This window comes from Antedon mediterranea, chromosome 3 (assembly GCF_964355755.1).
Source record: "Antedon mediterranea chromosome 3, ecAntMedi1.1, whole genome shotgun sequence".
NCBI lineage: Eukaryota > Metazoa > Echinodermata > Crinoidea > Comatulida > Antedonidae > Antedon > Antedon mediterranea.
Genome location: NC_092672.1, coordinates 33,979,123 through 33,994,286, shown reverse-complemented (window position 1 = coordinate 33,994,286; position 15,164 = coordinate 33,979,123). Strand labels below are relative to the sequence as shown.

Here is a 15,164-nt window from a genome sequence, read left to right as displayed (position 1 = left end):
TTGTACAGTACATCAATTATACTGTACTCATACTGTAAATGTGGTAGGGTATTGCGAAACCTCGCAACCCCCGCAAACCTCCAAAAAAAACAAACAAACCTCATTGATCCAACATAAAAAAAAATGTAGTGTAGTGAGTCAGTTGGTATGTCAGTCAAAAAAAATGTTTTATTTTTTCGTTTTTTATGTTACCTGTCACTAATTATCTGTAATAAGTTAACTATAATAATTGGAGGTACTGTACAGTGAGTGTTAGATGAATACATGTTTCATTATCTTTTTACTCAGTTATTATTACCGATGTTTTTATTATGGAATGTTCACTAATTCTGTGTTGTAAAATCCTGTGTAATCCAGTCAACAAACAGAAGCAAACTCTATTGATCCAACATTAAAAAAAAAATGTATTTGTTTGTTTGTTATGGTTTTTTGGAGGTTTGCAGAGTTTTGCCCCACACGTTAATAATTATCTGTAAGTTAACTATATAATTGCATGCTACATTCAGATTATTATTACCAATGTTTTTATTATGGGATGTTCACTAATTCTGTGTTTTAAAAATCCTGTGTAATCCTTTCAACACTCATCAAAGTGGTTGATGCGCAGTACTACTGACAATAGATTCTATTTATACTGTTTATTGCGTGACTGACTGGAGTGTTAGCATTGCAATTCGGTTATTGTTTGCTTAAGGTACAGAATGTCAATCTGTCGCACGTGATGATTTTGTGTTGGTTATAATAATTGTTTTTGGCTGAAAATACCGAATTTGACCAATAGTGCTCAGGCAACAATGTTTGGAAAGAATTAATGGGAAGAATTAGTGTGGTATAACAATGAATTACTTAGCTAGATTTTAGATCAAATTGTATGTTACTTTGTTACCATTGTTTGAGGAAATAGAGCATCTCATTTCATATTGTTTTACTATAGTACTATTAAGTAGTAACACTATATTTTTGCCGAGTACTACTGTATCATATTGCTACACAAAACTACCTTATTTCTACTTATTCATCGAATGTTTTAGCGAAAAACATAGACTTTTAACTGTACTACATGACATATTTCAAACCTCTGGAGATTACACAAAGTTAGTGGATTCAAAATCCTTGGCATTTATTTATATTTATATTTTAATATAAATATACTCAGGGTGGCGTGACATTAGGAACCAAATTAGAGGTAAATTCATTTTTCAAAAATACTTACTAACTTATAAAGGTAAACAAGGTGTACTGTTTGTATGTGTTATTATCATGCTCATGTTTAACTGCAAACTGACAGAAGCAATTTGGATCCGGACCCTCTCTTATTCCTAAAGTTCTGTCCAGACTATCAAACTAGTTTGACAAAAAAAGTGTGATGTGCCTAAATATGGTAGTGATAGAATATCATGTTCATATGGGCACATCACATTTTTTTTGTCTAAAGTTTTATAGTGTGGACAGAGCTTTAAAAATACATCAATTCTGACTTTTTTTTTTTTTCAGAATAAATATATTGCACTATGGATGTGAATGAAGATGACAAGAAGGCAGCAGAGACCAACGGAGATCTCCACAATAATGCTGCGAATGGAGAAGTTGAAAAGAAACCAATCGATATCATTGAAAATGAGGAATACAAAAATGAGAAGAATCAAAATGGCTTTGTTGATGCTGCCGCTGTAGAATTTAAAGAGTAAGTAAATTTCTTCTTTTAATTATTTCTCTTAATTATTTTTAATAAACATCTATTTATGTACGCTCTTCAACTAATATAGTAATAATATTTTCATACACTGTGCCTCTCAGGTTTGAGGTTGCCACTGGCTTAAGATTTACTAATTGCAACCCTTGTCCAAATCCCCTGTCTCAACCACTCAAAATACTGTATATATTTGTTCTGTTTTTATCTTTTTAGTGGAGAGGAAGAAACTGAAACAAAAGAAGAGGAAGTAGAGACAATATCATTACTAACATTGGTATGTACTGCATTAAAATCATATTATATCCACTAAATTGTCATGTTTATTTATTATTTTACACTGACATCATAAGTAATGCTTTGATGGCCGCATATAAAACATGTTTAGCATCACATCTTCCAAAAAATACAGAATGAGGAAATTCTTTTTTTTAATCAAAAAATTAGTACTACTATTGGAATGGATTTTAAAACCCTTTAAATAATATTTGGTGATGTTGTCATTCCCAGCAATTTTCGTCTTAAAATATGTTTTTGAAAAGGAGGAGAGGTGACAGTACACTAGAGAATTTTTATATGCCTTTTAAAATGTAATAGCATTTGTCAATGATGGATACAATTCATTTCTGACACCTCAAACCATTCCTAACATAGACACTGCTAACAATTTCTAAATATTATTAAAACTATATAGAATGTATAGACTACGGCATTTGTTGTACACTTGTATTAACAATATGGAACCTATGTAAAATGCTATCCACAGAGAACTGACTTTGTTGGCATGGCTATTATATTAACAAAATATTGGAAATAGGTTTAGTTTGTTTGAGTAAACAATGGCGGTCATGCTTGAATGCATTCACTAAATAAAATTAGGCAAAATTCTGACCGCCCTGCTTTTTACAACCTTTATATGACACTATACATTGTGATAGTTTGAATTGAAATGCTATATAATGCTGTAATGTATATTTATATATCCCACTTGACACAGCAAAATAGCAGTGTACTGTGTTTATAGGTATTATCGCTTTATGAATTGTGTCGTTTAATTTGTGCAGTCATGCATAACACCAAAGTTTGATGAACTAGGCTTCTATTCATATTCTAATTAAAAGCATACAAATGCATTGGTTGGTTGGATTATACTGGTAAAAGTTTGGTCAACCTTTAATCATTTATAACAGTAAGCTATTTAGTACTAGTTTTATTATCGTTCATTCTTTATTAATGTTTTCTACCTACTGCGACTGGATTGTTCTTGCCCAATCAATACAGTATTAGCTTTTATTGTAGAGTTTGGTCACCCTGCAAAGCTTTACATTACTATGATAACCCCCGTGATAACCGTACTTTATAATATTGATAAGCCCACATTATGTTAACAAACTGTAATTTATCAGTGAAAAGTTTGGTTACCCATGACATGTTATGTATTATATTATTCTTTATTAATAAAAAAAAACACATTAAAATGTGTAGCGGTGCATAACAACTTGTGGCCAATGGCCTGTTTGCCTGTAACCAAACAAAGCTATCTGATATTATGGTATTTGTTACCATATAACCCATAGTTGAGATTATTGTCATTTTAAGGTGTGTGTGATTTTGTATTTTTAAACTTAAAGTTTGTTCACCCCATACGGTAGACAATTCTTCAAGGATCTTTTAATTTTAGTGTCTTTTTAAGTATTTTTGTTTACACCTAAAGTTTAATCACCTGATGGTTGTGTTTTTTACATCTAAAGTTTGACCCAATGGTTGATACCCCGGGGGGGTCACTTGTATATAAACCAAACGGGGGGGGGGGGGGGGTTTGGGGGGTGCAGCAGCCACTTCAAGACATGAGGCACTTGTGCTACCTGTTTTACTGAAAAATACTACGGACTTGAACTACCATTTACCAAATAAAAATCCAGTGTTCTCTAAAAAGACGGCAGAAACAAGGCCACGCCAGAGAGGGCGCAATATTTGTACTGGTTCCCGGCATGATCTGCGCATGGCCAAAGAGACCGTTCATGGCAAAATCATGAACGTGTTTTCGCTCGTCCGCGGTGCATGACAATCGACGATGATCAAGAGTCAAGAGTGGTCACAGTTGAATGATTTTGTCGTAGGCTATGTTTCGTGTTCTTCTGCTGATGCGAAAACTCTAGGCCTATTCAAAGGTGTTTAGCAATGGGCTTATAGCCGGGCTTATAGCATCCATTATGCTAAAATACCTGCAAAATTTGGCGATAAATCGTGACATTTTGACACGGGTGGGCGGGCCAGGCACTTAAACTACTAATTTCACCCTGTCATTTCCCACACTTGTGCTACCAACTCTCCATAATTTCCCACACTTGTGCTACCAGGCCCTCGAAAATATACCCGTAAATGCGGCACCTCCCCGTATGGAAATATTTAAGAGTGACCCCCCCGGGGTTGATACATTATTTTGAGATTGTTACATTTAGTCAACGTTGCCGTTATCAAACAAAGTGAAAATAATAATACATAAGTTTTAATACAGCTATTTAATATATTAGGCCATGATTCATAACAATTTCTTCGATTTTTCAATGTTTTTTTCATTTTAATATTAGGTGTTCTTTCTATGTGATAACTTTTTTATATGTGAAATATTTTGTAGAATTTTACACAGTTTAGCCTTTGGCTACAATGTAAATTTTCGTTTTATTTTATTGAATAAACCTTGGAATTGAATTGTTCAAATTTTTTTAGGATCTAAGCGGTTTTTATTTTTTACACTTAAAGTTTAATCACCCTGTATTTGATATAGTACTTTGAGATTATTCTAATTTTAAGGTTAACCCCATTGATGATGTAACAATTTTAATATTTTATTTTATAATAAAGTTTTATTTTTCTTTTTTTTAAGAAGCTGTATAAAGATTAAAAAAAAAAAACTTAGTAAATAAAAGTCGAAAATGTCCCCCATTTTTAGGTGGACTTCATGTACTGTAGGACTAGACTTTAATATGAATATATTCATGAATATTTTGCACCTGTTGTCTAAACACAAAAATATGTTTTGCTTCACATACAAATTTACCTTTTTTAATTATTGTGAGTTAAGCTTTGTTCCCATTTGGATGAAACACAAGAACGTACACACAACACAAGTAATTTGACCAATCACAAGCGACAAATCATTTGAAATGTTTCTTGTGAATGGTGACATTACTTGCGCTGCATGTGTTTTTCAACGCGAGTTGACTAATGACAATTGACAGTTTGAATTATCCATTGGTCATTGGTCAAATGCGTTGACGTCCTTGCGTTGCGTCCTTCCTCGTTGGAACCAAGCTTTACTAGGAACCAAGTTGTAGGATTGAAGAATAATAGTCATTTTATTCTTTTTTACTATTGTTTTATTCTTTTTTATGCTAATTTTATTAATTTATTTCTTGTAATTTTCAGTTTCGTTACGCAACATGTGTGGATTTTTTTCTCATGATTGTTGGCTCAACATTTGCGGTAGCCGTTGGAGCTGGTTGGCCTGCCCTCATGATCGTATTTGGTGAACTAACGGACACACTCGTTGAATACGAGTCGGGCACCTCCAATCTCACAGCTAAGGAGTTTGAGGATAAGATGGCTGACTTTGCGTTGTACTTTGGGATCATAGCATTGGTTGTGATGTTCTCTGGACTCATGCAGGTAGTCTAAACACAAATTAATATTTTAAATTAACAAACTAAAGCTCTGTCTACACTATCAAACTTTATGTGACAACAAAAATGTGATGTGCCCATATATCAAGTTTCAAGTTTCAAAGCGATGGATCAAGAAGCCATTTGTTTGCCAGAATCGTAAATTTTTTTCTTTTGTCCCATCAGCAGTGAGCATGAATGACCTTGTTTGACAATGGATAGTCAGATTTGTGCTCGATGTGCAAACATGCTTAACGCTCGCCATATTTTTCTGTCATAATACAGTATTATTTTTATAACATGTTATTAAATTTTGTAATTCTAAAACGAATCTCTTAACAATAAAAATACAAACCTTCTGAAGATCAAATTGAGGCTCTATCGTGGATGGGTGCAGCCACCACTGTAAAGCTTTGTCTAAACTATCAAACTTTATGTGATCATGGACATGATGACATATCACTACCAAAGACAATTTGGATCGCCTTCTATTGCTTCAGAAAAAAGCTCTTAGGATCATTTGTAAGGTAGACTTTCATCATCCCTCTTCTCAGCTCTTTGTGAAAACGGGCACACTTAATATATTTGATTTGTATAAAAACAGTGTTTTAAATTTTATGTTTAAATACCAAAAAGGACAACTTCCAAAATTTTTTAATTCTTTATTCAGTTTATTTGATAATTATCATACATATAACACTCGAAATAAAGACAATTATTGTATAAAATTAAAATCAACTAATATGGGTAAGCAAAGTATAGCATATAGAGGACCTAAGCTATGGAATCAACTTATAAGAAATATAAGAGAGAGTGAAAATATATCAATATTTAAAAAACTATTACTAAATAAATGCATTAATAGTTATAAAGAAACAATATATCTATGCGAAAACAACATTTGTAAAATATGTCTAACTTTAACTTAATTAATTACATTCTCGTATATATTCTGAGACTGATGTATATATATATGTTATATTATAGTACGTTGTATTTTCCTTCATTTATTTACTACATGAAAACATTTTTTTGTAATATATTTGTAAATTTATATTTTAAGTTAGGGTGCCACAGATTAAAAGCTTTGCTTGCTTGTGGTTATCCTGTTTTTCACACTTTATTGTACTTAATCTTTTATTTATATTTTTAAGAATGTTGTGTGAAAAATAAAAGAATCAATCAATCAATCAATCAATATTTGGGCACATCACATTTTTTTGTCAAACTAGAATTTATTAAATTATATTTGTTTTGGAACTTTACCTAATTCCCATATTGTTTTTATTTGTTTATTTAGATATCTTGTTGGGTAGCAGCCTGTCAACGTCAAGTCAACAAAATAAGAAAAGCGTTTTTCAAAGCCATCTTACGACAAGATATCGGATGGTTCGATGCTCATCCAAGCGGAGAACTTAACACCAGATTGTCGGAGTAAGTAGAAATCCACATTTACTTTCTGCTTTACAATTTAAAATTAATAAAATAATTAAAATATTTTCTTCAACATATGATAATGTGATGATGTTATCTCAACCATATTTGTGTATATCACTACCATATTTGGGCACATCGCACTAGTTTGATAGTGTAGACAGAGCTTTAAACTATTATTTTAATTATATTTGCCAGTCCCTGTTATTTTCTTTTTTTAATGTAGAACCACAGTTGAAGTATAGGTATGACGACATGTGTGCCAAAATGTTTTTCTTTTATTTACACCATTTTCATCTTGTTATTTCAGTGATATTGAACGGATCAGGGAAGGCATTGGAGATAAGTTTGGACTCACCATGCAGTATGTTGGCCAGTTTCTAGCTGGTGAGCATTTTTAAAGCATTGAGATAATGTTCAGACAGGTGTCAAAGGTCACAAATGTGTTCCTATTTATTGACAAATCTATTGGGAAACTAAATAATAATGGCCAGGAGAATTAATTAAAATTGACATTTGGTAATGTTAAATGTTGAAATTAGATTTGTGTATTGCAAGCCTAGACAATTACCTGCTGGCATAAGTGACAGACACTCTGAAATTATGGTACCTCTGTGTCAGGCTGTGAGTGACTTGCTAACCCAGTCTAATTGCTTATTAAATGCTATAAGCTCCATGTTGAATTATACTTGTTTAAATATCAATATTTCATTTTTATAGGTTTTTCACTTGGATTTTACAAAAGCTGGGAGCTAACTCTGGTAATGATGTCATTGACTCCCCTGTTAGCTATTTGTGGAAGTCTCATAACTAAAGTAAGTAAATGTGTAGTTTGTAGACAAATAACTGCAAGCTTACGACACAAAATCTTGGTGTTATTTTAAATATATTAAAGCCAAACATTCCTCTCTACCATGATATATCTTATTAGGTATATTTTATTCAAAAATTCTCATTTAAAAGTACATACATGGAAGCACATGGCTGAATGAATTGCATATGTATTACACAATAAAGAATATTTAAACTATAGACAACACAATCAACAATATATAAATAGATGAATACAAATAAGTTAGACTGCAGTTACCTCAAATAATACAAGCAAAAAATAAATAAATAAAAGTTTGTTCAAAAGTTCAACCATAAATTCCATAAGTGGAATAATCTATATTATTTTGAAATGATAATGTATGTTTAGGATGAATGAATTATTCTTATAATGATTTCACAATTTTTAATATGTCAGTTTAGAGGAATTGTCAATAAGCCCATCATATACTGTGCGTATACTGTATTATATACTGGTACATATACTATATGTATACTGTATGTATACTGTATGTATACTGTACATATACTGTACATATACTGTATGTATACTGTACATATACTGTATGTATTCTGTACATATACTGTATGTATACTGTACATATACTGTATGCATACTGTACATATACTGTATGTATACTGTACATATACTGTATGTATACTGTATGATATACTGTACATATACTGTATGTATACTGTCTGTACATATACTGTATGTATACTGTCTGTACATATACTGTATGTATACTGTACATATATTGTATATACTGTACATATATTGTATTTACTGTACATATATTGTATTTTTTTTGTTTTTTTGTATTTTTTTTTATCTTTGTCCAAGCTCCAAATACAATTTTTTTGAGTATTTTAAAGATTTTTATGCATAGATAAATAAAACAAGAATAATAAAAGACAAATAAAGTGTCTTTGCATTGTAATTATTGTTTTTTGTTTACAGATTGTGACAGAGTTTGCAAAGAAAGAACAAGATTCATATGCAAAAGCTGGAAGCGTGGCGGAAGAGGTGCTGTCCTGCATCAGGACAGTGGTAGCATTCGGTGGAGAGGAAAAAGAAAAAGTCAGGTGTGTAGTTTATTTTGTGTGATGTGTTTGGTTTGGATGTTCCCATGAAATGTACCATTATCTGACAAGGGTGTTTATAATTTTTCTATATATTCAAGTTGTAGCTCTCTTCTTGGAGAGAATAGGTCAATGTCGGTTTATCCAGATAAGCTAGCAGTCATAGACTAACAACACCACTTTTGGTTTGTGTAATTTATTTAACATGGTCAAGGTGTTGTGTCAGCTGTAGTATGCTCTACATTGTATAGTAGTAGTACATTTTTGTTTATTAAAAAAAAACATAATCAACATTTAACAGTTGTTTTTCATTATGGTGGTAAGTGAAATTTGTTTTTGTTAAATATGCCATTTTAATGTCAATAATCAATCAATTACTTTGATTGATGAATCTGTTTCTAAAATTTTTCCTGTTCTTTTTATTTGTATCTTTTATTTTCTTTTGCAGATATTCAACGGAGCTTGATAAAGCCAAGTCCATTGGGATCAAGAAAGGTATACTGACTGGGGTTGCAATGGGGGTTACTATGTTTATCATGTTTTGTGCGTACGCCCTCGCTTTCTGGTACGGACCACGAATGATCATAGATGGAAAGATCACAGGAGGTGACGTGCTTGTAGTGTTTTTCAGCGTTCTGATTGGTTCATTTGCCATCGGTACCATCGCTCCGAATGTTAGCAACGTTGCCACAGCAATGGGGGCCGCATCTGTACTTTATAATATCATCGACAACGAACCAGAGATCGATACATACTCAGAAGAAGGTAAAAAACCGAAAACTGTCGACGGTAATATTGAATTCCGTAACGTGAAATTCTCGTACCCAACACGCAGTGAAGTAGAAGTTTTAAAAGGTCTGAATTTGAATATCAAAAGTGGTCAAATGGTGGCGCTTGTTGGTGCAAGTGGTTGTGGGAAATCAACAACAGTTGCATTGCTACAACGATTTTATAATATTGCGGGTGGAGAGGTGAGTGGAGCTTAAAATATTTAATATATAAAATATCTGCACCACTCTCAGTGTATGACCAATATAATCAATCTAACAACAGGACACTGTGCTCGCCTTGCCAAGATAGAAACAGGTCTTTGATCTTATGTCTGGCTGTGACAAATACCAACAATCCTTTATATGTACATATTCTCCTATCAAATAGTTTGATAGTGTAGACAGAGTTTAAAGCACTGGTTAATAACGAATCATTAAATAGAGCAGTCAATCTTTTCATTCATTTTCTCACCATCCATAAACATTCATTATTTTTTTCGCAGATCCTGATTGATGGGAATAACATCACAGATCTTAATATCAACTGGTTGAGAAAAGACTGCATCGGAGTTGTCAGCCAGGAGCCGGTTCTTTTCGCCACCACCATTTTTGAGAACATTGCTTTCGGTCGTGAGGGCGTCACAAAGGAGGATGTAATCGCTGCAGCAAAGTCGGCAAATGCGCATGATTTTATTTCTAAACTACCTAAGGTACTGCTGCAAAGATTTGTTATTTTATACAGTAGAACCTCTCCTTCGGCATTTAACTTGGATCATACCTTGTTAAAATAGAGCAGTTACTATAATCAACTTAGGAAATATTCTTACCAATAAATAAACATTCTTAATTAGTATAATTTTGTTCGGACAAATGTATTGTTTGTGTATGCTGATTTATTTGACATTTTTTCATAGGGGTACGACACTCTGGCCGGTGAACGAGGCACCCAGCTGTCTGGTGGACAGAAGCAGAGAGTTGCCATTGCAAGAGCGCTGATCCGGAACCCAAAGATCCTCCTACTGGATGAAGCTACGTCAGCTCTTGATTCCGAGAGTGAGAGGGTTGTCCAGGAGGCCCTTGATAATGTAGAGTATACTTACGTTATCCTTTTTTTATATTTTGTATATACAGTCAACTCTCCCAATACCGGACTCTCTGAAAACCGGAAACTCTCCCAAAAGCCAAATTCCTTTTTACCATTAAAAACACATTCTGAAAAACCAGAAAGCCTTTCTGGAAAACCAGAAATATTTGGGCAACCAGAAATATTTGGGCAGCCAAAGGGTGTATTGGGAGAGTTGGATGTATTACTCAATTACCTTAGTTTATATCTTAATTAATATTCATGAAGTTTCCTGCTTTTTCTTTTTTTTTTGAGTAATAATACACACACTGACACTGCAGACCCAATTACCAAATCTTTATTTTATCACAGTATTTTCTAGTTCTTTAGTAATTTCAACACCTTGATTTTGTTTTTAATTTCCAGGCTCAAGTTGGCCGTACAACGCTTGTGATTGCCCATCGACTATCCACTATCAAGAATGCTGATGTCATTTACGCTATTGACGAAGGCAGTGTAGCTGAAAGCGGATCACATGATGAGTTGATGGCAAAGAATGGCGTTTATGCTCAATTGGTTACTCTGCAGATGCTACGACAACAGGAAGAAGAGGAAGGTATTGTGGGATTGAAATAACGCAGGGAGTGGGGTCAAATAGTCATATAGGATTTTTTAATTCATTTTTAAGCTTGTGGGCTTATAACTATTATTTTGATTTTGCATTATGCATTACCTCTTTGTTGTTAGCTCAGGGTCCTCACGAGGCAGTTATTTATTTTCTTAATTATTCAATTTATGTTCAATAATATGTATATTTCATCCTGTAATTGGTGTTTACACTGTTGAATGTACACTAAATAAATAAAGTTATTGAAACTGTTGATAATAAATGTATAGATGAATAGAATAGATGTGCCCAATTATGGTAGTGGTATGTCCAAATATGGTAGTGATATGTCCAAATATGGTAGTGATATGTCCAAATATGGTAGTGATATGTCCAAATATGGTAGTGATATGTCCAAATATGGTAGTGATATGTCCAAATATGATAGTGATGTGACATCATATATGGCCACATCACATTTTTTTGTCACATAAAGTTTGATACTGTAGACAGAGCTTTATACAAAACCTAATTTTGTTTTTATGTAGCACTGAATGCTGGGGAGGTTGCTACCAACGAACCAAAATCACCGTTAATCAAACGGCAAATATCAACTCAAATCAGCCGGCAGATGTCTGTACGATCAACACATTCAGAGAAGGGTAACAAGTCGGGAAAGAAGGAAAAAGAACCCAATTTAGAAGAATTAGAATTGGAAGATGTAAGCATTTACTTATTTGCTTATTTATTTTATTTAATTAAGGCAAAATAAATATTACCAGATAAATTTATTTTGAATTTTATATCAATTGATAAATATAACTCGTATTTATATTCATGGTATATTTATTTCCAAAAACGTTAGAATACAGTGGCAGCCAAAACCTTAAATATAGTATATTTTTAACAATTTAACATTTGATAAATAAACAATAGCAATACTATTATGGCACTTACTAATTACTAAACAAATAAAAATAAAAATAAAAAACATAATAACAATCAAGAACTCGTACAAAACAACGACGATCACTAATACAACAAAATCAGATATAGATATCATTATATACCACAGATTTGAATTCTTGTCCGATTTCATTTTTTATTTATTTATTTATTCGACACAATCGGTCAAGGGGCTGCGACAGCAACAATGCGCTATAACACAAGAGTGTCCCTGCAAAATACAATTATAACAATATTTATTAATCAACATTTAATACAAGATACAATACATGACATAAAGAGAATATTAATAATATATACAAAAATGAATTGAAATATAATCATCTGATTAGTCTAGTCTGATTTATCACAATGATTTATTTACAAGAATAAAAAATATATAAAATCAGTAAAAAAAGGGAAAAAGGGACCAGTTATCTTTTATCTACTAAATATTTCAATGTAGCTTGATTTTTTAAACTGAAAACACTGTACAAGTATTATTTTTATTATTATCTCCTAGGAACCAGCGCCAGAAGTGAAGTATATGGACATACTGCGATTAAATTCACCAGAGACTTTGTATATCATTAATGGATGCTTCTGGGCGTCGGCTCAAGGCGTTGTCTGGCCTGTATGGGCGTTCTTCTTTGCCGAATTCATCAACGTAAGTTGAGAGGAATTTTTAAAGTTATCACATATCTTCTTCACATGCCATGCCCTACAAGAACTTTAGTGGTTTTAGGTTTACAAATATTTGTACCTGAGCAGTAACTCTGAAAACTGTATAAACATCTTTTTCTGTTTTCCTCTAAGTTTCTTTTCCCCCATTAAAAAACGTCTGTGATTATACCTGGGCTATCCTAGTAAATTTATAAATTATAAGAATTTCATATAAAGTAACATAACATTTAATGTATTTTACTTGGTCAATTGTCTTTTGTGGTGACTCATAGCTCTAACAATGGTTACAATTCTTGTAGTCTTTATGTTTTGATAATGATAATTATAGACATGCAACTGTTGAGTGCAGACGTGTTGTAAAACCGCTCCCGTCCTCCTCGGCGCCAAGCTAGTTTTTATTATTTGTCACAGTTATTTAAGCTTATTTAAGCTTAGGAAATTTATTAAAGACGACATAATGAATGACAAAAAGGATAAAAAGCCTGAAAGAAAGTCTCAAAGAAATAAAGAAGTAGAAGAAACAACTACCACTGGAATTGGAGATAAAGGTGAACAAATATTATGCAAATTAAGTAAGCTGGACAACATAGAAGAACTTTTACAAGGTATTGCAATCAGGCTGTCTACTATAGAAGAAAAACAAAAGCAATTGGAAAAGGATCAGAATGAAATCAAGGATATTACTAACCAACTCGAGGTAGGAGTTAACACTTTAATAAACGATCTAGATGAAACTAAAAGTAAAGTTGAAAATTGTGTCAACAAGGATACGCTACTGAAGCTAGAAAAAAGGTGTGATGATTTGGAAAACAGATCTAGACGAAATAATATTGTTCTATGGGGTGTGTGTGAAGGCTTGGAAAACTCTTTGGACTGTACTGAAGTATTTTTAGATATAGTTAAATCGATTTTAAAAATTGATAAAGAAATAGAAGTTGAACGAGCGCATCGTAGCCCCATGGGAAAATTAGCCTCTGCTGCAGCCGCTACCAGATCATCGCCACGCCCTATACATGTAAAACTCCTTCGGTACACGGATAGGGAATTAGTTCTTCGCTCAGCGCCGAAAGCATTGAAAGGTAAATACTCTACCATGAAAACACGGTGTTTGTTACCGACGATGTATCCGCTTCAGTTAGAGCGGATAGGGCAAAACTAAGAGCTGATTTAATTAAAATACGAAAAAGAGGACAGTTTGCTATAATCCCCTTTACTGTTCCAGCATACATGTTAATAAAGGGTATTGATGGTAAACTAAAGAGAGTGTACCCTAATGAAGTAAGTGAGACCAAGAAGTAGACTTAGACATATACTGTACTGAGATTAATTTTTGTTGGCGGTGAGAGGACTACCGTGTTTCCACTCATTGTATTGAAGAAATAAACTTTTTTTTTTTCTTATAATGACGTTTTTGAAAAAATGTTTGTATTTGTGTATTTATTTTAGTCTTTGTTTCAGTTGGGCTTACGTTACTTTAGTTAGATATGCAAGTAACCTGGTATGCAGGATTTTATAGATTCCTATCTTGAGGAGGACCTTTACATTAATTTAAATAACAAAAGTGTGAAAAATGCAGTAACACCGTCTGCATTTAATGCGTCTTACAGCACTGTGTTTAATCATGCATTCACTGTAACACACATAAACGCTCGTTCCCTTAAAAAAAATTTTGAAGAAACTCGTTTGCTCTATGAAGACACACTGATAGGAAAATTTAAAATTATTGGAGTTTCAGAGACATGGAAAATAGACAATCCAGAATTATTGCATTTAAATTCTTATTCTCTTGAACATAACTGTCGGGAAAATAGTAGAGGCGGCGGGGTTGCTGCATATATTCACTCTTCAATTAAATATAAAGTTCTTCCCTATACTGTTCCAAATACTGAATCTTTGTGGTTAGAGGTTTCAGATGGTAATAACTTTATTATTGTAAGTGTTATTTATAGAAAGCCAAACACTAGTATACATGAATTTCACAACGGGTTAATAAATGTTCTTAATTCTATTAAAATAGATAAACATCAATGTATTCTGCTAGGAGACTTTAATATTGATCTGTCCAAATCGGACGATGATAAGTCGATAGATGAATTTTCTACAGCCTTAACTTGTATTAATTTAAATCAAATCATAACCGTTCCTACAAGGATTACGAAAACGTCATCGACAATCATAGATCATATCTATACTAATATTGTTAGTAATTCAATACATTCTGGTACAATCGCATGTGATATTTCAGACCATTTACCTACCTTTGCAATATTTGCTAACACGAAGTATACAGGAAACGTTAAGGGTAAAATTAAGTATAGAAACTACAAATATTTTGATGAACAAAGATTTATTGATGAACTATCTCTTATTTCTTGGGATGCAATTTACTCTTGTA

The 15,164-nt window shown here is 32.7% G+C and overlaps 1 protein-coding gene across 2 annotated transcripts in view; it reads left to right on the top strand.

Annotated features, from left to right (window-relative positions):
• The window catches only part of LOC140045301 (ATP-dependent translocase ABCB1-like), a 30,032-nt gene that overhangs the window by 5,664 nt on the left and 9,204 nt on the right, over nucleotides 1-15,164 (top strand). Inside the window, exons 1-14 of one of the 2 annotated variants that reach the window (XM_072090146.1) lie at nucleotides 685-1,186; nucleotides 1,495-1,684; nucleotides 1,907-1,967; nucleotides 5,120-5,359; nucleotides 6,653-6,786; nucleotides 7,097-7,173; nucleotides 7,507-7,601; nucleotides 8,579-8,703; nucleotides 9,149-9,671; nucleotides 9,974-10,180; nucleotides 10,385-10,555; nucleotides 10,960-11,149; nucleotides 11,689-11,861; nucleotides 12,609-12,752. In XM_072090146.1, coding sequence (XP_071946247.1) covers nucleotides 1,512-1,684; nucleotides 1,907-1,967; nucleotides 5,120-5,359; nucleotides 6,653-6,786; nucleotides 7,097-7,173; nucleotides 7,507-7,601; nucleotides 8,579-8,703; nucleotides 9,149-9,671; nucleotides 9,974-10,180; nucleotides 10,385-10,555; nucleotides 10,960-11,149; nucleotides 11,689-11,861; nucleotides 12,609-12,752 — 2,313 coding nt within the window. In that variant the 5' untranslated portion in view covers nucleotides 685-1,186; nucleotides 1,495-1,511. Of the gene's footprint in view, nucleotides 1-684; nucleotides 1,187-1,494; nucleotides 1,685-1,906; nucleotides 1,968-5,119; nucleotides 5,360-6,652; nucleotides 6,787-7,096; nucleotides 7,174-7,506; nucleotides 7,602-8,578; nucleotides 8,704-9,148; nucleotides 9,672-9,973; nucleotides 10,181-10,384; nucleotides 10,556-10,959; nucleotides 11,150-11,688; nucleotides 11,862-12,608; nucleotides 12,753-15,164 lie in introns of those variants that run through there. The other variant, XM_072090145.1, reaches the window with a different exon arrangement.